The sequence below is a fragment of the Gigantopelta aegis genome, unplaced genomic scaffold (assembly GCF_016097555.1).
Source record: "Gigantopelta aegis isolate Gae_Host unplaced genomic scaffold, Gae_host_genome ctg3608_pilon_pilon, whole genome shotgun sequence".
Taxonomy (NCBI): domain Eukaryota; kingdom Metazoa; phylum Mollusca; class Gastropoda; order Neomphalida; family Peltospiridae; genus Gigantopelta; species Gigantopelta aegis.
Window position 1 is genome coordinate 10,881 of NW_024533420.1, and position 23,697 is coordinate 34,577.

General features: G+C 34.1%; 1 protein-coding gene and 1 pseudogene across 1 annotated transcript; both read left to right on the forward strand.

Moving 5' to 3' along the window:
- Nucleotides 1-269: 269 nt before the first annotated feature.
- On the forward strand, nt 270-10,348 carry LOC121392333 (tyrosine-protein kinase SRK2-like). Its single transcript, XM_041523573.1, is given in 8 exon segments — nt 270-389; nt 2,972-3,186; nt 9,182-9,198; nt 9,201-9,556; nt 9,558-9,585; nt 9,588-9,790; nt 9,793-9,996; nt 9,998-10,348. Coding segments are annotated over 8 exon segments (1,494 nt in total).
- Nucleotides 10,349-19,758: 9,410 nt separating this feature from the next.
- On the forward strand, nt 19,759-20,857 carry LOC121392332 (annotated as a pseudogene).
- The last annotated feature ends 2,840 nt before the right edge of the window (nt 20,858-23,697 follow it).

Sequence of the window (23,697 nt, forward strand, 5' to 3'; positions counted from 1 at the left end):
TATAATTTGGTATGCAAAGTTCATAGCTAGCATAATCACTTTATTATTAACCTCAATGATATAAATTTTATTACATTATTGAGCGTGATTATCCAAGAGACACTCTCACTTGAACTATGCATAATCCAATAGTCAATTCACTAATCACTCTATTTGGCCATCATTCCATTATCTGTTCCCTCATCATCTCCATCATTCCACTCAGTTCATATTCTCAGACCTGAGCAGCTGTAGGTCTTTTTCGAGGATCCCATTGTAACATATCCTTCATGACGGTGTTGATGCCCTTCCTCTTCCTGCTGGGGAGACAAGAGTACTCAAAGGTGTGCGGTACCATTACAGGAAGACGAATTTTCATAGCCAATGCAAGACTAACTCCTTCACTCCAAGTTAGCTGGAAAGGAAAATCAAAATTTATCACCTTTATATAAGAAGGTATTGTAATGGGTGTCTTAATATGGAGTGTTGTACACAAAATACTTTTAAAATAGAAAAGGTTTAAAGTCTTTTTTTTTTGAGTAGATCAAATCATACATTGTAGTTCTTTTGTCATTGTAGAATATGTTCTAACACATGATTGACTACTGACCTTAGTAGGCGTCCTAATACAGAACAAAATTAAAGACTTGGTCAATAGTACCAGTCCCGGGAAGGAGAGGACGGCCAGTGTACACTTCGAGACATGATACAGCTATGGCCCATATGTCAACTGGAGAATTGTAATTAGTAGAACCTAATTGTACTTCAGGTGCTCTGTACCTGAGAAAGAAAGGAAGGGGTGTGGTGGGGAGGGAGGGAGAAAAAGGAAGAAAAGGAAATGGAAATGAGGGAGGAGAAAAACAAAGGGAGAGAAAGGAAATAGTGAGGAGAGAGGGATGAAGGCAAAGAAAAGAAAGGAGGGAGGAATGAATGAAAGAGAGAGATAATATGGTAGATACAAGGAATTGAAGTCAGAAATAGAGGTAAAAATAGTGTTACAATAGAGAGATAAATGGATATTATGATGAGGCCAATGTCGGTGGTGCACAGCGGAACCATCTAGTGGAGAGATAATCAGTATAGGGAGGTCTACTACGTATTTCACGAGCTTGTCCAAAGTCAGCAAGCTTCACAAGTTCTGGTCCGTGACAGAGAACATTCTCTGGTTGAGGTCTCGATGGAAATATCCTGAAAAAAAAGTAAAAGAATGGGTTTATATATACAAAAGTACAATAAAAGAAGACATACAAAATGTGCCAGGATATTACTACCTAGTAGGTATTTGAACTTGTGCCAGGACATTCCTAGCTTAGTAGGCATTTCAACTATGTACTGGGACATTTCTAACCTAGTATGTATCTCAAACTATGCTGTTTTCAACAACACATACCACCTGAAAATCAACTCAATGTTATTCTTTATGTAACTGTTACCATAACGATGCATGTAGACAACCGCTTGAAGTATCCTGGTAGATAATATTACGTACTATTTTTGTTCTGAAAGGGTTGTTTCTACAAGAAGAAATAACACAAGATAAAAACAATATGAAAAATTAGCCAAATTGTCGTACAGTAATGAGATAAGTTTCTTTAACTTCCTATATGCACTTAAAATTCCTAAACTGAACCATTACCAAATGACATTACTATTTACAAACTAGACAAATAGCACATGTACATACTATGACATCAAGCAAGTTAACTAAACTCTAAATCTCAGTGTGTTATATAGAAGGACATCAATAATATCAGGAACGAATTGAGTATTGGCAACACTAATACATTTGTGATAATATCCAATAATATACATTAAATTATGATATGTCTCGTTAGCTATCCTAGTATATTATATTATGGTACCTGATTTCAACATTTCATATAAATTCTGTTTCATATATTCAAAGACAAAATAGAGTTTATTGTCTTCACGAATACTTCTCGTACTTTAACAATGTTGGCATGTTTCAACTTTGTTAAGACCTAAACACAAGAAAGAATGGATTTATCATTTACAATTCATTCAAACTTCATATAATAATTCAGCAGATACCTGTACTTCTCTTAATTTCATGCACTCGTCCATGATCGGTAATCTTGTTCATCCTAAGGAAGTTATCAGAGGTTCCACCCCTTATTAAAGGCTTAATAATACGTGGTACTTTTTGATGGCTACTAGTTCTCCAGTGTCAGTGGTTTTGGCCAGGACTCACTACTCCAATGTACCATCACCCAGAACTCTACTAACCTTATAACGTTGGCATGGTGAGCCCCAGGGAAGAGTTAAGTCATTAAACTGTTTATTGATTACCATGGATACACCACCCCCTAAACAAACCCACGTGGTTTCTTAATTAATTCTTCATTGCTGAAAAAAAACATAGGTTATAGTCTAATTTATCAATCATGTGAAAGAAAATTACCTTCATGTAATCTTATTATAGTACTGACGGATTTTGCTGTATATTTTCGCGAAATATATATATATATATCAGACCTCACCTTAAATTAATAAAAAGTGGTTCCCAAAAACTTAATTAGTTTTATATTCATTAATGTGGGCGGAGGTGTGGATACACAACTGCACACTTGAAAGTTCCGCTATGAATAATTTCTCAATTTTTGATAGTCTCCAAGCTAGGATTATTCACAATTTTCTCAGCTGAGCTATAAAACGAATTCGAGGCATTGCGTTTTAAAAGAAATCCGATCAAAGCTATTCGCCGTAACAAATAGAGAAGACTTCTTTTAAAAATCGTCATGGTAATTGTTGCGGTAAAAGTAGCGACAACAGAAACGAGGACTACCAAACAGGTGAACTCACATCATGTAGATGGAGGGAATTCGCTAGCGTATCCGCAGATGCCATATCCAGCGCCTCCCGGTGACTTTTCGAGGCAGGGTAGCTTTGGTCGTACTCACAGCACTGGACTTGGTAAGGAATGATAGTATAAAAAAGCTTTCAGGTAATGTATTTTTATTTTTTTACACAGGTTAACCACAGTCTCCTAGGGGTCCAGATTTATAGCTTGTTTGATTATGATCAGAGAACGAGTGAAGATCTCTCCTTTCGAAAAAGGAAAAAACGTCTTGAAATACTCAACAACCAAGATGGAGATTGGTGGCAGGCACGTTCCTTAGATACTGGTCGTGAAGGGTATATCCCCCGAAATTATGTGGCTGAAAATAAGACCATACAAGCTGAAGAGTGAGTTTTGTTTTTGTTGCATAAACTATGTTTTTAAACTGTTTGCTTTGTGTGTGGTGTGTGTGTGTGTGTGTGTATGTCAGCATTAAGAAAAGAAATGAAAACAACATAAGTGTATGTTAGAGATAGTTTGAAGTGACAATGGCTTGGGAAATACATTGTTACTAGACTTTATTGGCTGTAGGTTCAGTCCTTTGTGTCTTCTTTGATTTGTTTTGAAGTGGTTACACATTCTAGTCCCCAGACCTGTAATTGTTATGGATGGTTTGGGAGTGAGTCTAGAGAATATTCTTAGAAAAATTGTTAATATTAAACTATTACAAATTTGTCTCTTAAGACTAATAGTGTTGCCATTAGGAAAATTAGTGAGATATCATGTTACTATAATAAAAAGTAATGTTGAACACTATGTAGGTTCTTTGTAGATTGTATGTTGCACTGTTGTTAGACCATTTGGACAATAATGGTTGAAATGAGAGAAAGAGTACAAAGTTGATGGCTGGATGGTGAATAAATGATTTTAACAAAATTCTTCAAAGTACGTGATTGATGTCTTACACATTGTGGTAGTGTGTATTTTAGTTTTTTCAAACACAATAAGGAGTGAACAAGTTCAAATGATCAATGAATTCTACAGTTACTTTTTGGCTTATCATTACTACAAAACATGTCTCACTTTACATGTACATGTATGTACATGTACATAAATGTACATGTACATGTACATACCGATATTATACCTTACATGTACAAACCCAAGGTTGGAATGCTTAACTAACAGGTGACAATTTTACACACATAAATTATTATAACTGTATTATGTTATGGAGAAGTTGGTGGGGGAGAGAGAGGGTTTCTGTGTTCTAAACAGACATACGTAATTGGATCCTGATATCCTATAACTCTGACATTCTCAACATTCTTTTCACTAGTTTTCACTGTTTTGTGTGGGGGTGAGCATTAGCACCTACTATCCTTACATGTTGTGTGTGTGGTCAGTACAGAAAGGGTTAAAATCTGTATAGACTTATAAGGTAATTCAATCAAGGTATTGTTTGGTATCAGTTTACAATATAAAATTACGCGTGCTATCTTGTCTCTAATATGTACAGTTTAAAGATTTGACATTACTTTTATTCTAGAAATAGTGTTTTATTTTCTTCTCTGTTATTCTTGGTCTTGCAAGGCTTACCAACTATTGTATTAAAAGCCACATTCAGAAGACAAATGTGATCACAGCAACATAAAAATGGAGACAAAAAAGTCAAAACTAGAATAAATTTTTCAGTCTCTTTGTCAACTTCAGCTTCTTATGATTGTTATAATTTTAACTTTGTTATATAAAAACATGCTTACATTGGCAGAATTAAAATTCTTTCACACTACTTGTGTGTTGTTGATAGGTGGACTAGTGGCACACTTCAATGAATTACATGATTGGTCTTAAGTCATGATACAAAATGAAATTTAGTTGAATTGAATTTCAAACTGACACATCATGTTAATAAAATGTGCATTTACTTAAAATTCAATTTCCTTAATCAATTTGGCAATAGTCCAGTGTGCTATGCTTCATTAATAATGGAATGATGGATGATCGTGTAGCAGGGACCTCTCACAGCAATCATGATGCTGTAGTTTGAATTCGTATGTACTTTGGTAAATTGATCATAATCAAGTTTTTTATCTCTTATTAATGTATTTAATGTGTGACTTTAATGTTGTTGCCATGACACCAGAATTAATAGAACAAGTTGGGGTATGACTAATTCACAAGTAGAGCAATATTTGCTTAAGGGATTACTTAGAAAGCTGTCACAATCATACTTCAATTACCACACTTCAGACTTCAATGGTAATTGTAGCTTTGTTTATAATCTCATGAGATGTTACTATAGTAACACTGATACAAAAAAGACAATTTTAAGTATGTACAGTTTTAATATATTCAGAGAGAAGTATCACATATTAATAGTGATTGTTATTATTAAAGATAGACAGAAAGATAACCAAATGATACATATTCAAGAAACAAGGATGTGTTATTATTTATTATTCACTTTATACGAATCTTTTGTTTAGTGACTGCAAAAACCTGTCTGACATTGCCAAAGCTTGTAAATGTGTAACTAGAAACTCCCTTCAAAATAAAAGCAGATCATATCTATATGTGCATATTTTCAAAGAGATCTTTAACTTCTAACACAGGTGTATTTGATTAATTGAAATATTATCAATGTGACTAATATGACAATCATGTCAAGGCTTGAATTGACAGGTATGATGTCATGACCTTGTGTGAATGATGCTATGGTAATTGATGCTTGATATCATAAACTGACCTCTGTCAAAGTGCTGATGGTTGTTATAAACTGCCTTTCTCCCTTCCAATATCAAAGTACTGTTTTTGTAATAAGTTACCACTTCCTTCCTATGCACTGTAATCTTTAATATAGTCTGAGTAGCTGCTTTTAGAGATGCTTTAGTTACTCTCCTAATTTTGTCTTCCTATCGTGTTATAGATTCATTTAAGATAACTGACATGTTATAGTGTTGACTCATAGTATTAATACAATGTGCTTTGCATCTTGTATAGTTTATGGTTAATATGGCAGTATAGTATATTATAGCCTGATATATACAGCAGTATATGTGACCTTGATATAGTTAATATGGCAGTATATATTATACAGTTAATACAGCAGTATATGTGACCTTTATATAGTTAATATGACAGTATATATTTTGACCTGTGTATTATTTATATATTCTGACCTACATAGAATATTATACCTAATATGGTAGTATTATAATTGACACAGAATGATAGGGGTTACTTCATTGTTATGACAGGTTGTTCTATTTGTTGTGGCAAGTATTTGAATAATGTGCAGGATAACAGATTATGTCATACCCACACAGCCTTGTCATTTCACAAGAACACACAAATGATTGTATACACAAAACTATAATAACATACCCCACTCCTTATATAGTACAGCTCCTACATATCGCAGACACCACTTTTAAATTGTGTTCAAGGTGTCTGTTCTGTTGAATGTGTATATCTTATGTTCTCAAATAATGAACACCAAGGTGCCGACTAAAGTTAGTTTATGTTTATATTTTTCATCATGCTGCATATTTCTAGTATACTATAATGTGAGACTGCATATTTCTAGTATACTATAATGTGAGACTAGACAGCCACAATGGATGTACTACCTATTAATCTCGTTGTGTGTTATATTAAGTGTAGTAAAGATATATTTGTAGGAAGTCAGTAAAGTAAACTGATGTTTGTAGACATTACCTAATGATGATGTAATGTTGATGTCATTAAAATCATGTACACCACAAATTAGTATTCATAGTTGTAACTGAACAGTTGATCAGTGAATTGGAAGTAAGTGAGAATGTCTAGCAAGTAGTGATATGAGACTCCCATTATGTCTACAAATATCTTTAACTATAAAATGTCTGACAAGGGATATGAGACTCCATTATGTCTACAAATATCTTTAACTATAAAATGTCTGACAAGGGATATGAGACTCCCATTATGTCTATTAATATCTTTAACTATAAAATGTCTTACAAGGGATATGAGACTCTATTATGTCTACAAATATCTTTAACTATAAAATTTTGACAAGGGATATGAGACTCCATTATGTCTACAAATATCTTTAACTATAAAATGTCTGACAAGGATATGAGACTCCATTATGTCTACAAATATCTTTAACTATAAAATGTCTGACAAGGATATGAGACTCCCATTATGTCTATTAATATCTTTAACTATAAAATGTCTTACAAGGGATATGAGACTCTATTATGTCTACAAATATCTTTAACTATAAAATGTTTGACAAGGGATATGAGACTCCATTATGTCTACAAATATCTTTAACTATAAAATGTCTGACAAGGGATATGAGACTCCATTATGTCTACAAATATCTTTAACTATAAAATGTCTGACAAGGGATATGAGACTCCATTATGTCTACAAATATCTTTAACTATAAAATGTCTGACAAGGGATATGAGACTCCATTATGTCTACAATATCTTTAACTATAAAATGTCTGACAAGGATATGAACTCCATTATGTCTATTAATATCTTTAACTATAAAATGTCTGACAAGGGATATGAGACTCCCATTATGTCTACAATATCTTTAACTATAAAATGTCTGGCAAGGATATGAGACTCCATTATGTCTACAAATATCTTTAACTATAAAATGTCTGACAAGGATATGAGACTCCTTATGTCTTGTTAATATCTTTAAACTAAAATTTTTGACAAGAGATATGAGACTCTATTATGTCTACAAATATCTTTAACTATAAAATGTCTGACAAGGGATATGAGACTCCATTATGTCTACAAATATCTTTAACTATAAAATGTCTGACAAGGATATGAGACTCCCATTATGTCTATTAATATCTTTAACTATAAAATGTCTGACAAGGATATGAGACTCTATTATGTCTACAAATATCTTTAACTATAAAATGTCTGACAAGGGATATGAGACTCCCATTATGTCTACAATATCTTTAACTATAAATGTCTGACAAGGATATGAGACTCCATTATGTCTATTAATATCTTTAACTATAAATGTCTGACAAGGGATATGAGACTCTATTATGTCTACAAATATCTTTAACTATAAAATGTCTGGCAGGGATATGAGACTCCATTATGTCTACAAATATCTTTAACTATAAAATGTCTGACAAGGGATATGAGACTCCATTATGTCTGTTAATATCTTTAACTAAAATTTTTGACAAGATATGACTCTATTATGTCTACAATATCTTTAACTATAAAATGTTTGACAAGGGATATGAGACTCCATTATGTCTACAAATATCTTTAACTATAAAATGTCTGACAAGGGATATGAGACTCCATTATGTCTACAAATATCTTTAACTATAAAATGTCTGACAAGGGATATGAGACTCCATTATGTCTACAAATATCTTTAACTATAAAATGTCTGACAAGGGATATGAGACTCCATTATGTCTACAAATATCTTTAACTATAAAATGTCTGACAAGGATATGAGACTCCATTATGTCTATTAATATCTTTAACTATAAAATGTCTGACAAGGGATATGAGACTCTATTATGTCTACAAATATCTTTAACTATAAAATGTCTGGCAAGGGATATGAGACTCCCATTATGTCTACAAATATCTTTAACTATAAAATGTCTGACAAGGGATATGAACTCCATTATGTCTGTTAATATCTTTAACTTTGTGAACAAGAGATACAGACTCTATTATGTCTACAAATATCTTTAACTATAAAATGTCTGACAAGGGATATGAGACTCCATTATGTCTACAAATATCTTTAACTATAAAATGTCTGACAAGGGATAGAGACTCCCATTATGTCTATTAATATCTTTAACTATAAATGTCTGACAAGGGATATGAGACTCTATTATGTCTACAAATATCTTTAACTATAAAATGTCTGACAAGGGATATGAGACTCCATTATGTCTACAAATATCTTTACTATAAAATGTCTGACAAGGGATATGAGACTCCCATTATGTCTACAAATATCTTTAACTATAAAATGTCTGACAAGGGATATGAGACTCTATTATGCCTACAAATATCTTTAACTATAAAATGTCTGGCAAAGTAGTGATATAGACTCCATTATGTCTATTAATTTTCTTTAACTATATCAACTGCGAATGTAGTATTTTTATATGGAACCATTCATAAAGTACTATCTCTATATTAAGGACACTTGTCCTGTACTGAACTCTGAGGACATGTCTATAGGTAGAGGAGTTTCCAATGACTTTAAAGTGCCATTATATAGAGAGTATATTGTAGTGTTTGTGATCATCAATTGACTATGTTTTAAAAAAGTAACACTGTTATCATCTATATCTATATCATCACCTTCATTTTTATCTTTCTTCTCTAGTTGGTATTTTGGTGCCATCAAAGAGCTGAAGCCGAAAAGTTTCTCCGTGCTAACACAATACGTGGTACTTTTCTTGTACGAGAATCAGAGAGTAAACCAGGAGATTATTCTCTTTCCATACAAGATGGTGAAACAGTCAAGCATTATCGTATTAGAAAATTAGACGAAGGAGGATTCTTTATTACTCGTCGAGCAGTTTTTAGCACTTTAAAAGAACTGGTAGAATATTACATGAAGGACTCTGATGGTTTTATGTTGTACTCTTCGTATGGCCTGTGTTCAATTGAGAAACCTCAGATTGACCTTTCCCATAAGGTCAAGGATATGTGGGAAATTCCTCGAGAATCTATTACGTTGTTAAGGCTTCTTGGTACCCGGCCAATTTGGTGAGGTCTATGAGGGTCTTTGAATAATACAACACCAGTTGCTGTGAAGACATTGAAATCAGGCACTATGCAACCACAAGCTTTCCTTGAAGAAGCTCACATCATGAGAAACTACGTCATCCCAATTAATCCACTATATGCTGTCTGCACAAAAAAGAATCCAATATATATCATCACAGAACTTATGCCCAAGGGTAGCCTCCTTAACTACCTCCAGTCCCAAGAAGACGACGTTTACAGCTGCCACAACTCATTGACATGGCTGCTCAGATTGCTGCTGGAATGGCATACTTAGAAATGCACAACTACATCCATCGTGATCTGGCTGCTCGTAATATCTTAGTAGGTGATAATAACATTGTAAAAGTTGCTGATTTTGGTCTTGCACGCCTGATAGCTGATGATGAGTACAATGCACACGAAGGTGCCAAAATTTCCTATCAAATGGACAGCACCAGAGGCTGCTCTATACAATCGTTTTAGTATCAAATCTGATGTGTGGTCATTTGGTATATTATTAACAGAGTTAGTGACATATGGCCGCATTCCTTATCCTGGTATGTCCAATGCTGAAGTTCTACAGCAGCTAGAAAGAGGATATCGTATGCCAGGTCCACCAAATACACCTGAGTCACTATACCAGATAATGTTGGATTGTTGGAAACGTAATCCAGCTGACCGACCCACGTTTGAAGCCCTTCAATGGCGTCTAGAAGACTTCTTTGTCATGGATGGATCTCATATCACCATGCCAACGAACTTTAAGCCACACCCACGTTAAATAGGATGGGTTGACTAGGACATCTCTCTTTATTTGTAAGCAATCATCTTTTGATCGCCCTCTCTCTCTCTCTCTCTTTCTTCCTCTCTCTCTATTTCCTTTTGTTAATTCCTTTAATCAGTCCTTATCATTCAACATGTTGCTACTTGTATCAGTGTGTTTAAAATCATTAACAGAGTCATTGTATGTATAAATTATATATATATTATTTAAATCATAGAATGTTTAATAATGTGACCATGTTTTATTTTTAAATGTGTCGTGTCTATTATTATTATTATTATCGTAACCATGGCAACATAGTGTGCACTGTAACTTCATTGTTTGCAATTGTTTCCATTTAGTTTTATTTATGGATTATTTACTTTCTGTTTTTCTTCTTATTATGCTATTATAAATAAATACCGAGTGCTTTTTATTGACATTAATTTTTATGGCAAAAGTTCTAATTAAACGTTTATTATAATAATTTTGTAAAAGGTCAATTAATTTGAAAAGTTTTGTTCAGACAGTGAAAAAAGCAAATGAAAGAATTAAACAAAAGGGCAGTCTTTCCTTACAAAGAATTAAAGTATGGCTGTACTAACACTAAGATGACGAAGATTATCCTAAGAAGCCATCAACACAGCATACTGGATATAATTCTCAGCAATCTCTGAGTCTCCATCTGTAGTCCCCCCTCCAGAACCTGTTGAACTAAATTATCCTGTATTTATTGGGAAATATGATTATGATAGTCGAACAGATGGTAAAATGATTTATCTTTCAAAAAAGGTATAAAATTAAATATTATCCAGTGAATATTTTCTGCCTTATGGTCAGAAATCTCTGTTATGGAATCTGTGATTTAATTTAAGTTCTTGTCTGAGTGCTGATAATGAATTCCATGCTTTTAACAGGAAACTACTCTAGACCCTAAACTTGAAACTTAAATTTATTTAATACATTAAAATACATCATCTATTACTCTATATAATATCTATGTTTTAATTTCTCCACATCTGTATTAAAATGTCCAGAGGTTTGATAGGAGGCCATAGTTTTGTATAGTTTTTAATAGACGAGGTCTTCATAATCACCAGAAGAAAGTAGATTTATTTTTGTTTGATGTGTTCTCTTTGCAACATTTTGTTAGAGACATTAGTAGTAGTCAGTCTATGATATGATAGTCCTGTCACAAAATACATATGAAGGGTAAAGGAATATCATTCTTTATTTCATAATATAGCAATATCAGTTCGACACACCTCTATTTTATTATAATTTAATGCATATTTTAATTTAATCCTCTCTTAGGTGACCTTTTATATATCATTATACTGATGATGAAAACTGGTGGTTTGCTTGTGGTAAGAACACTAGCAAAGAAGGGTATGTCCCTAGTAATTATGTTGCTAAATGGAAGACTTGCATGCTGAAGAGTAAGTATGAACAATATAAATCAATTTAAATATGTTAAATTTATTAATAATAACGTTTTGATGAAGTATATGGTTATTAATGTATACTAACCAATGTACAACAATACTATATTGAATCTACCATATAAGGTCTTTATTGCATACAGGAAAATGTTTGATGAGGAGGCTTTCATCAATTTTTCAAATGTAAAGTCATTTGTAAAACAAAATTCAATTTTCAATTAACAATAGGCATGATACATATATAACACCATATAATTTGAATTCTTAAACATCAAAAATTTTCATGAAAATATTCTTCCTTAAATTTCCAGTTCACAATATTTAGTCAACAGTACATTGATATAAGACCTAATTAGTAAGTAATTGATATAACTGATTAGAAACTAATAGAATAGATATTTGTACTCTTAATTTTTGTTAAAACATTATTCATTAGAAATATAGTATTTCTTCTTTCTATAACATTTATTGATTTAAAACAATAAAAATGGACACTTAAAGTGATAGAGTATCTGTTATTATTTTGTATTTATAATAACATTATTAGCATATATCCTACATGTAGTCCTTGACCTTTGACAACATAATAGTATCTAAAATGTGGTCATCTCTCTCCCCCCCCCCCCTCTCTCTCTCTCTCTCTCTCTCTCCCTCCCTCCTCTCCCCCCCCCTCTCTCTCTCCCCTCCCTCCCTCTCCCTTCTCCTCCCTCCCTTGAGTTAAGATATCCTTGTCTAGTTTGTCTTTTCTGTTGAGAAACCTCAAACTGCAAGCTAGAAGAGTGGGAGATTGATTGCCGGCAGATTCGTCTGATGCGTTGTTTAGGGGCAGGGCAATTCAATGAAGTGTGGGAAGGACTATGAATGGATACTGCAGTTGCTGTGAAAACATTGAAAATAGGTACTATGTCACCACAGGAGTTCTTACAAGAGGCAGCTCTAATGAAGAAATACATTATCCAAAGTTGATCCAGTTGTACGCTGTATGTACTAGAGAAGACCATTTTCATCATCACACGAGCTCATAAATATGGTAGTTTGCTGGAATATCTTCGAGGAGAGGGACATTCCTTAAAAAAAATGGCTGCTGGGCAGGAGCAGCATTGGTGCTACCATTGTAATAGAAAGGGGCATGTCTCTGTTGCTCTTGTTTAAAGTGATCAACATTGTACATCTTGTCTCCCTTCGAAGTTAGGAAAGTGTGTGAATGTACTGAGCAAAAAGAAATTTGATGATGTCTGTGGCCAACCTTCACCATGTGCTTCATCAAGAATCATTATCGCTCCTATTACCCTCCTCACCCTCCGCCTCTACCATCCCCTGTAATTCAGTTATAGTTTGATGTTCCTACACTTGACCCCACTTACTTCAGAGCATAATGCTAACTCTATTACTCCCTACTCCTGTCACCTTCTCCCTCAATCTTCCACTGTTTTGTCCAGTATCTGATCCTCACTTTAAATGGAAAGATCTTACAGGTGAAGATTTGTGTTGTGTTAATTATCGTGTTATTCAAGAGCAGCTCATTGGATCCTTAATCTGTTTGCGATACCGTTGTGGGAGGCAGGTAAATTATTCCTTAAAGAATTAACTTGTCTTTTTCATCTTTATTCTGATTCTGAGATTCTGCCATGGAGTGTCTCACTCTTAAGGCTGCTTTTGTATTTTCCAATTTTAGTTTTACAAAAACCCCATCATAGATTGAAGGTTTGGGATCATGTGAATGCTCTTGATCAGTTTTTATGGAATGATGTTTATTTGAGGACTTATTGAAGGAAGGTAACACCATACAAGAGAAGTTTAGTAGAGGTTGTCAGATTCAAAAAAAATCAGATCTAGTTAGTCTTTTTTCCCGTCTTATGTTTGAAGGCAAGGTCAAAGCTGCACTTCGTGTTCTAAATGAATCTGGTTCTAAGGCGGGTCAACCTCTATCTCTTCCTCTCCTATTTCAGACTCTGATCTGTCACTTGGAAACAGTATGCAAGGCTAATATCTAAAGCATCCAGACCTGGCTCCTATCTCTCCTCTTTACTCCTTTATTGTCTGACACACCACCACCAGATCATGAAGCCTCACTTTGTTAAATTTGAGTCAATAGATGGTATGTTGATAAGAAGACCATAATGCATATGGATGGCTGCTGGCCCATCTGGTATGGATGTATCATCTTGGAAGAAGATGTGTTTTTCCTTTAGTAGAGATCAGAAGTTATTCATTGCAGGTATTGCAAAAAAGTTGCGTACAAGGTATGTTGATCCTCTTGGAATTGAAGCCCTTATAGCCAGAGATTGATTGCTTTGAGTAAGGATCCTGGTGTTCAGGCCGATTGGAATGGTGAAGTGTGCTGTAGACTGATTAGTAAGACTATAATGAATGTTATTAGACTAGACATTGGATGTAACAGGCTGTCAACAATTATGTACAGGTTCAGAATTCATCTTGTGAGCTATCGTTCCACTGTGTAATACTGTATCAGTCAGGGGAAGTAGTTGGAGTCCTATGTGTAGATGCCTCCATGCTTTTAATGCTTTGAATAAGTTTTGGCTCTCTGTAACAACTACTACTCGTGCCCCCTCATTTGGAGGTTTACTTATTAATATGTATAGATCTGATGTTTCCATTTTTATAGATGGAGATTGCATTTGTCAAAGGAGGGTACAACACAAGGAGATCCCCTAGCAATGAGTATGTTTGTAGTTTGCTTTGGATAAAACGCTTGATAGTTTATCTGATGTTTACTTAGCTGTGGTATGCTGGATGATGCCCACAGCAGTCGTGAGTTTCAAGAATTGGGAGATGGTGGGGACACATCAATACTATTGGTAAATTTTATGGTTAGTTGGCAAACCAGAAGAAGCCTTTTGTTAGTCATAGGAAAGTCCTATGTGAGAGTTTGTGAGTGTTTTCAAGGAACTGGAGTTAAATTAGAACTGATGGTATTACTTTTCTTGGATCACCGATTTGTTCTGACTCATTTGTTCATCCGGCAGATTATTAAGAGTAAGTTGATGATTGGATAGAGATCTGGAGTTACTATCAGATATCACTGAGACTCAGCACAAGGCCCGCCTTTTGTGCCTTTGTTCATGGTCTTTATAGCAAGTGGACATACTTCTTTAGAACCATTTCTATTGCAAGTGAATCACTTATCTCGACTTGAAGAATATTATAAGAAATCCTTCATTCCTTCTTGACTGAAAGGTCCTCCATTAGTGATTTGGAAATAGATTGGCTAGCTCTCTCAATTGTAATGGTGGGTTTGGGTTTTGTCTACCTCAGAATTTTTCCAAACAACAGAATCAAGCATACCCGAGCAATTACTCACCTTAGTTCATTGTTTAAGAAATCATTGTAAGGATTTTTGTCATATGAAGTTTGGAGAGTTAGAGAGACTGTCTCAGAGCATTCCAAGTTAAAATTACTTCAAATGTATCAAGAGCTAGGACATGCAGGATACTTTACCTTGTGATCGTCAGAGGTTGATGGATGTAGCTATGAACGAGGAGCATCAGTTCTGGTTATCTGCGCTCCCCATAATAGAAACATGGTTTTGATCTTCATAAGAGATCATTCCGAGATGCTCTCTGATTTGTTATGGTTGGCAGCCTCCTTTTTCTCCCCTCCGTTTGTATTTTGTGGTGCCATTTCACAGTAGATCATTCACTCTCTCTAGATTTAGATTGGCAGCTGATGGGTTTTGGGGAACTTCTGGACAAAGAGTATTTTTTGATGTAAGAGTGGTAAACCCTCTATCTCAGACATACTGGGGACTTTCCCTTCAAGACTGTTATAAGAAGATAGAAGACATGAAAAAGAGAAAGTATGACCAGAGGCACACTGAGATTGAATATGGCTGTTTTTCTCTGTTAATATTTTCAACATGCGGTGGTCTTGGTCCTGTACATGTCTCAACTCTAGTTTATAACGTATTGCTCAATTACAAATTTCAGAAACCCTATAACTCACTTATTAATTTCATGCATTGTAAATTATCCTTCTCCATTCTAAGGTCAACAATTCGTTGTCTTAGAGCACTCAATCTACATTTTCACACACTTCATTTGAACTCTCCTACTGATATTGATGTGGGCCATCTCTGATGGTCTATCTACAACTGACTTGTGTCAAAATTTTCTTTTTTCTTTATGCCTTATTCTTTACCTGTTCAAAATTGATGTAGCAATTTTTATAGTTTTTAGTTTAGTTAAATGATAATGTGCATTTACTTTCAAAAAAATTATTAAGAAATTCAAAAAATTTCAATATACCGGGTTATACGGAGTTTTAATGTCGGGGGTTTCTCGACTTCCCACCTAACCAACTAACTGAAACATCTCGCTGACGCTCGACTTCTAAGTTGGTACTGCGCGCTCTGCGTTTTATTAAGTAACAATAAAAGTAAATCATAACATTTTTAAATGTACCATTGATGCATTTAATTTTACACAAACGGCACCCTCCATAAATAAGAAGTAATCAACAATAATTTTGATAAATAATGGCTTATTTATTTATATCATGATAATTTGTTAGTGTTTTTACACAAACGGCGCTCCATAAATAAGAAGTAAATTAACAATAATTTGATAATAATGACTTATTTAATTATATCGTGATAAATTTTTTAATTTTGGCACTCCATAAATATATAGGGTCAGTCTGAGTAGTCCAACTTCTATAGATTCGGGTAGACAATCAGGATAAGCCGGAAGACATTCCTTACTGGAACAAGTCGTGTACCAGACCTACTTTCGCTTGCTGGGACGAGACTTTAGGTAGAGCTAGAGTTGAACAGAGATTGTTTCGTTACAAGAACTCCATAATACCAAGATGATGGAGAACAAGCCCAAAAAGCCATTAGTACAGCACACGGATTATGCAATAATTCTCACAGATATTAAAGCCTCCAGCTGTATCCCCCTTCCAGAACCTGTTTGAACTAAATTATCCTGTGTTTGTTGGGAATATGATTATTATAGTCCCGAACAGATTGATTTATCTTTCAAAAAAGGTATAAATCAAATTCTGTTCAGTAGTATTTTTTTAGAGTTTGGTGTTGTTTTTTTACTTTTAGTTACTTATAGTTAGATTTGACAATTACTTTAGTTAATTGTAGTTACCTTTTGGTTTTACAAAATAGTTTTAGTAGTTACAATTAGTTTTTGGCTCTTGAATAATACTTTTAGTTTAGTTTTATTAGTTTTGCTCCTAGATAAATAGTTTTAGACTAGTTATAGTTATTTATTTATTTCACTAAATGATTTATTATTACATGTGGTTTTAGTTAATGTAGATAAAGTGCTGACTTGACTATAGGTCTATTTGTGTTCACCTTGCTGCTGGAAATTAGTAGTGAATACATAACACATATCACACATCATAATTAAATACTTGTGGTGTTAATTTGTGTTATCACCATAAAAACCCACTTGTCTGTGTGTATAGAGTTGATTTTCTTTTTCTTGTAAGACAAATTTTATTAACTACAGTAGTATAAGTACTTTTATCTATATCTATTGATTAGAAGTTTTGTGGTTAGAATGTATTTCTTACCTACTGGTTTCTCTCTTCAAGCCAGCAGCCATTTTATTGATTAACGAATGCACGAGACCACATTCCTCGTGGTCCAATGGCATCTCCTATACTTTGCTTATTAAAGTACAATAAATCTTGTTCTTGTGGGTGGTATCATATAAAAAATGACGTCAAAAGAACAGGATGATCATCAGGAACCACTTGACTTTGAAATTTGAATTTGATTTCATTATTAGAAAGTTATGATAATTTTTTACTGAAAGGTGAACACAAATAGACTATAGTACTATAATGCTAATAGGATTATTTCAGTTGATTTATAGAAATAGAACTAATTTATACTGGCACTAGAGTAGTTATTCACTTCTATCATTAATTATTGTGCTTCAACCTTTGTATGTATCAATTTACTAGCAGTTTTTAGTTAGTTACATTATTATTATATCAGTTTATTACAGTTAGTTTTGCTCTCTCAGCAATCAATTTTAGTTATACTCTGTCCGAGTTGAGAAAAGCCACCCAGACGTGTGAATAACTTTGCCGTTTTAACGTGCTATCCACATGGGACTTGCACCAATCGATTCAGCTTGCAACGCGCATTTTATATATAAATTTGCTCTCTAGCGCTACAGAAAGTACCAAACTATAAAAACTCCATACATTTTGAATGGCATACCTTTCGCATACTTGAATTGCACACCTTCGAGCAGATAACAAAAATCGATTTTCACCTCGAAAAGTCAGCCGACTATCACGTGTAAGTCAAAATTACAATTCTATTATACGAATAAATGCCTTTTGTATCAATTATTACTATTAAAATAATAACCAGTATCGTCTTTTTGCGATTTTGGGCAGCTATAAAGCCACCATGGTTTTTGAAAAAACCTTTTGACAAAAAAGGAAAACTGAAAATGTCTAAAATTATTCGTCATCAAACTGTCAGATTGATACTGAACGTGAAAGTCCTGTGGCATCACAGGCTCTGTTTCAGAGATCCTTTAGTCCGTTTGCGCCTGCTAGTTCCTCGAAATATTCATAGACATTCACAGCAACCTCCTTTGTTTGTGATCGCAATCTTTTTCCACTTGGCATGTTTACAAGCACGTGAAAAAACGTGGTGTGTTCGCATGACATCCACGTGAAAAATAATGAATACACTTAACACGTACTTCAGCGCTAACAGGCGAGGAAATACCTCACCTTACATTCCATGCATAAAACACCTTTTTTTAATAAGGGGCTTTCTCAAACTCGGACAGAGTATAGTTTTGTCAGTTTTAATATAAAATAATTTTAATTATTATCATTAGTTTGTACCATCTGTTTGCAATAGTTTTAGTTAGTTATGTTAATTAAAATAAAATACTGTCCAGTGAGTATCTCCATCTTGTTATGTAATGTGTTTATCCAAATATTTCTCAAGACAGTGTCTAGAGTGCGGGTAATGAAACACCATATTTTATTGAGAAATTAAAAGTAACTCTAGCACATAAACCTAAGCATCAGAACTTAAATGTGTTAATTTTGCACTAAAGTATGACATTCTGTTACTAGCACTCTAGATACCATGTATGTTTTTTAATCCAGAGGCTGATAGGAAAGCAACTATATAGGTTGTCTTTTTTAAAACATTTACATTAGAAACAGCAGTAGTCTTGAGCTCATTGTGGCAGTTCTATCAAGTGATAGTCATCCACAAGATAAGACCAAAGGACATCATCCTTGTGTCATAATAAGACAATATCAATTGGACACACTTCTAGAAATATTATTTTATTGTTTTCACCTTTCTCAGGTGACCTTCTATATATCATTAGTAGTGATGAAGAGATTGGTGTTTGCTCGTAATAAGAACACTGGCAATGAAGGTGCATCTAGTATTATGGTTTTTTTGCCAATGGAAGAGTTTGGATGCCTCATCAGTAAGTACAAATAGAGTTTTTTAAATTTAGGAATAATTACTTGTTTATGTTATTAATATGTACCAAAGAAACTATGTGGGTTTAGTCAGTAGTATTAATGTAGTAAGTAATTGGTATTTCTTATAGAAGTTAGAGAAACAAACAGAAGAGTATTAGTTATTGATAACTATCCTAATATCAGCTAATAACATTAATTAGCAGTGTTACCCATATATATTTTTTCTATAGTTTTATTGAGCAAAAGCAACAGAACAGATAATAGTATGTACGATATATGATACTTAGTGTGATGTTGGAGTATCTGTTACTTTTTTGTGTTTACCATATTTAATAAATCATTTATCAAAACAATTAGTCCTTGAATGTTGTCCCCCACAATTAAGTGTCTAAAATCTGTTCATTTGCCCTCTATCTCTCTCTCTCTCTCTCTCTCTCTTCCTTAGGTGGTATTTTGGCAAGATTACAAAACTTGATGCTGAGAAGCAATTGTGATGCCTTTTAATCAGTATGTTCTTACCTAGTCCGAACAATGAAACACTCCAGAGACTACTCACTATCTATAAGAGATATAGAACTAGTGCATCATTATAAAATCGACGACATGAAATGGATCATTCTTTGTCACTCGTCGTGTCCAGTTTGCAAGTATTCCAGAGTTAATTCAATATTATCAATTCAAGCTGATGGCCTGTGTATTGAGCTAAAATATCCTTGTCTTTCGTTTGAGAAACCTCATGCAGCTGGACTTTCAAGCCAAGTTAACGATTGAGGGGAGATTGATCATCAGGAGATTCCGTCTGATACGTCGCTTAGAGCAGGGCAATTCAGTGAAATATGGGAAGGACTATGAATGGTACTACTGCAGTTGCTGTGAAAACATTGAAAACAGGTACTATGTCACCACAGGAGTTTCTTACAAGCGGCAGCTCTAATGAAGAAACTATATCATCCAAAGTTGATCCAGTTGTATGCTGTATGTACTAGAGAAGAACCAATTTTCATATCATGGAGTTCATGAATATGGTAGTTTGCTGGAATATCTTCGAGGAGAGGGACGCTCTCTTCAACAAAATCAACTTATCGATATGTCAGCTCAAGTAGCTGCAGGAATGGCATATTTGGAGACTCAGAACTGCATCATCGAGATCTTGCAGCTCGTAATATCTTAGTAGGTGATCACATGATGTGTAAAGTAGCAGATTTTGGTCTTGCTCGTGTGATTGATGAAGATATTTATGAGGAAATGACTGGTGCCAAGTTTCCCTCTAAAATGGACAGCACCTGAAGCAACTTTATATAACAGATTTTCTGTTAAATCTGACATTTGGTCATTTGGTATTGTCTTGTATGAGATCATTACCTATGGTTGCTTTCCATATCTAGTATGACCAATGCTGAAGTCTTAGAGAATCTTTCTCGGGAATATCGTATGGGTTGCCCAATAATTGTCCTAAGGAGCTACATGATATAATGTTAGATTGCTGGAGGGAAGATCCAGCCAACAGGACTACATTGAGTCTCTTCAGTGGCGCCTAGAAGAATTCTACACACCCACTGAAGGTGGATATCGTGATCCTGAAAGCTTTGGAAGCTTGTCTAATAGCAACAACTCTCATCTCAGGCACTGAACTCTCATCTCAAGGTAATGAACTCTTCATCTCAGGGCAATAATCAATTTACTGAAATTGGTAAGTTTCACACAATTATGAGGAATTACTTAATAATTACAAATGTGATTTAAAAGTAAGGATATAAGAATGGCAAAAAAATATAGCAATCCCTTAAGTACCATTGTTTGATACATCCTAAAACACATGATACAATATAACATTACAGAATTTATCTTTTTGGCACCAATACTAATTATAGTAATGTTGCATTCATTATGTAGATCAATCAATCTTCATAATGCTGATCTGAAATCTGGTAGAACTGTTGAAACTAGCATTACGAAAGCAGTTGTCCAAGGTCCAGCTAGAGCTGGTAAAACATCAGTCAAATGCCTAACTCTCTCTCAACCTTATGAGAGTAAATATCAGTACAGGTTGTGTTGAGTCTCCACAAATTGCTATTGGAGAATTTCTCTATGAGTCAGTATGGTCAACTGAATGAATGTCACTGGGAACTAGTAGATGATGAAAAAATGATTGAAAAGTTTGCCAATGAAATCAGATCTCTTACTCAAGAGGACGATACTAACAATGAAATTGAAGGTTTAGATCCAGTACTAGTACCAGTACCAGCCCCAAAATCAATTATTGGTAAAGTTACTGCATTCACAAAGAAACTATTTGTTAGGAGCAAGAGAACTGAAGCTAGGATCCCAGTCAGTACTAGTAACCAAAGTGATGTAGAACCTTCTCTGGACTTACCAGCTGTCCAGCTTCCAAAATAAATGATAGTGCTAACCAGCAGTTGTCTGATATTGTCAACAAAGCTTCTACTGAGGGCATTAAGCTCACACTACACAAAGAATGGCTTTACTTTATTGACTCTGGAGGGCAGATTCAGATTTTCAAACAGTTATTACAAGCCTTTATACCATGTGCATCAGTCCTTATGCTAGTTATTAATCTAGCTGAAAATCTCTCTAGCCAATCCTCAACTGTGTTACAATGTGAAGACGGAGAATATGTTGTAAGTGGTCACTCACCAACTGTTGAGACACCTCCTCAAACGTCTCATACTCATGGTTAATTTCTAGTGTCCAACAGCAAGATTATTAAATGATACTGAGCTATCTCAGGTCATTATCAAACCTCCAGAAAAACTTAAATATTTGCACTTGCTACCCATCGTGACAAGTATGAAGAACAACTTAAAAATGAAAATGTAGTGGAAAGCATTGAAGAGAAAGAAGAAAAGCTTGCTAAGATATTTCAATCTATTGAAGGCAATCTGTCTTATCATAATGTCACTACTGGAAAGATTTTGTCTGAAGTAGACGGTCGTAAAGCTTATCAGGGTGTGTTTGATGATCCAGTGATTAAAGAGATTCGTGGTGAATTAAGGATCAAGCATTTAAAGTCAATATCCCATTAAGGTGGTATGCATTTGAAATTCTATTACGACAGAAAGCCATTAAAGTTGTGGAGTACTTAGCTTGGAAGAGTGTCAAGCTACTGGTCTAGGATTAGGTTTGGATATAGAAGAAATAGAGAGTGCTCTTAAATTCTTCTATCTCCTCAACACCATCTTATATTACTCTGGAGTGAGTGATTTAGTGTTTGTCCTCCCCCACAGTTTGATTGAAGTAGTTAGTGAACTGATGATACTTGTCTGCAAAATACGAAATGGAGTTGGAATTGGTTCAGGAACAATTGATGTAAAAAAAATGGCTGACCGTGGTATCATTTCGAAAGATGCCTTTGCTAAGTCTCAAAAAAGTAATAAAATATCTTCTTATTTCCAATCCTTTAGCTCAGAAGTGCTTAAAATATTCCAGCACCTTTTGATTGCCACAGAATTACCTGATAACAAATTTTTCATGCCAGCATTGCTACCTTTAATTGATCCATCAGAAGTCAATCCTGTACACAATTCTACTCATGTCCTTTGCTGTTTTACTTTAAGAAAGGTGCTCCAATTGGTCTGTTTTGTGCTATGATAGTCCACCTACTATCACTAACACATCACGGTAGATCATTGTGGGTTATTGATGAGTCAGACTCTAAAATCTATTCTAATTATATAATATTAAGAAAAATTGGCAGAGGAAAGTTTGATTTCATTGAAGATCACAAGTGTTTTAAGATTCATTACAAATTCACTCAGAATTTGCATTGAAGTAAAGAAAGAGTTAATTAGAGCTATCAATGAAACCATTACAACAAGAAGAATTGTTAAAGAAATGCAACCAGAGGTTGGTTTTTACTGTCCATGTAAAGTGGGAGGCTCACATATTGCTACCATATGGGATGAAGACCAATGGACTCTTTATTGTACGTACAAAGAAGATGTTATACATTATATACTTAGAAAACAGTTCTCATCCTTGTTGGTCTTGGTTTGAGTCCACTAATGATGGTATGTGCAGTATACTTATTATATACTAAATGTTTACATAAAGTATAGATCAGATAATGATATCAACAAGATATTAAAGAGACAAGAGTATATAGATATTATCCAACTTAACAACTTTATTGATGTTTAGCTAGTTATTAATTTATTTGCATTAACTAATCTTGTACTTTATTTCATGTAGACTGTTTACATAAACGCTATAATAGGTCTTTGTTCTTAGTGTTTAATAATGAGACTAGTATTTTAAGTATTTTATGTGTTTGCTTATCTTCTAAAATAATCAATTTAAACAAGATAATTCCAGTAGATAACTTAAACTTCTACTTCTTAAATCAATTGATCATGAGCCAACTTACCCTCCTAGCATTTAGTTTTAGTATCCACCACTTGTACTTCTATAAGATGTTGATTTCAATTGTCTCTGAAAATTGAGCATACAAAA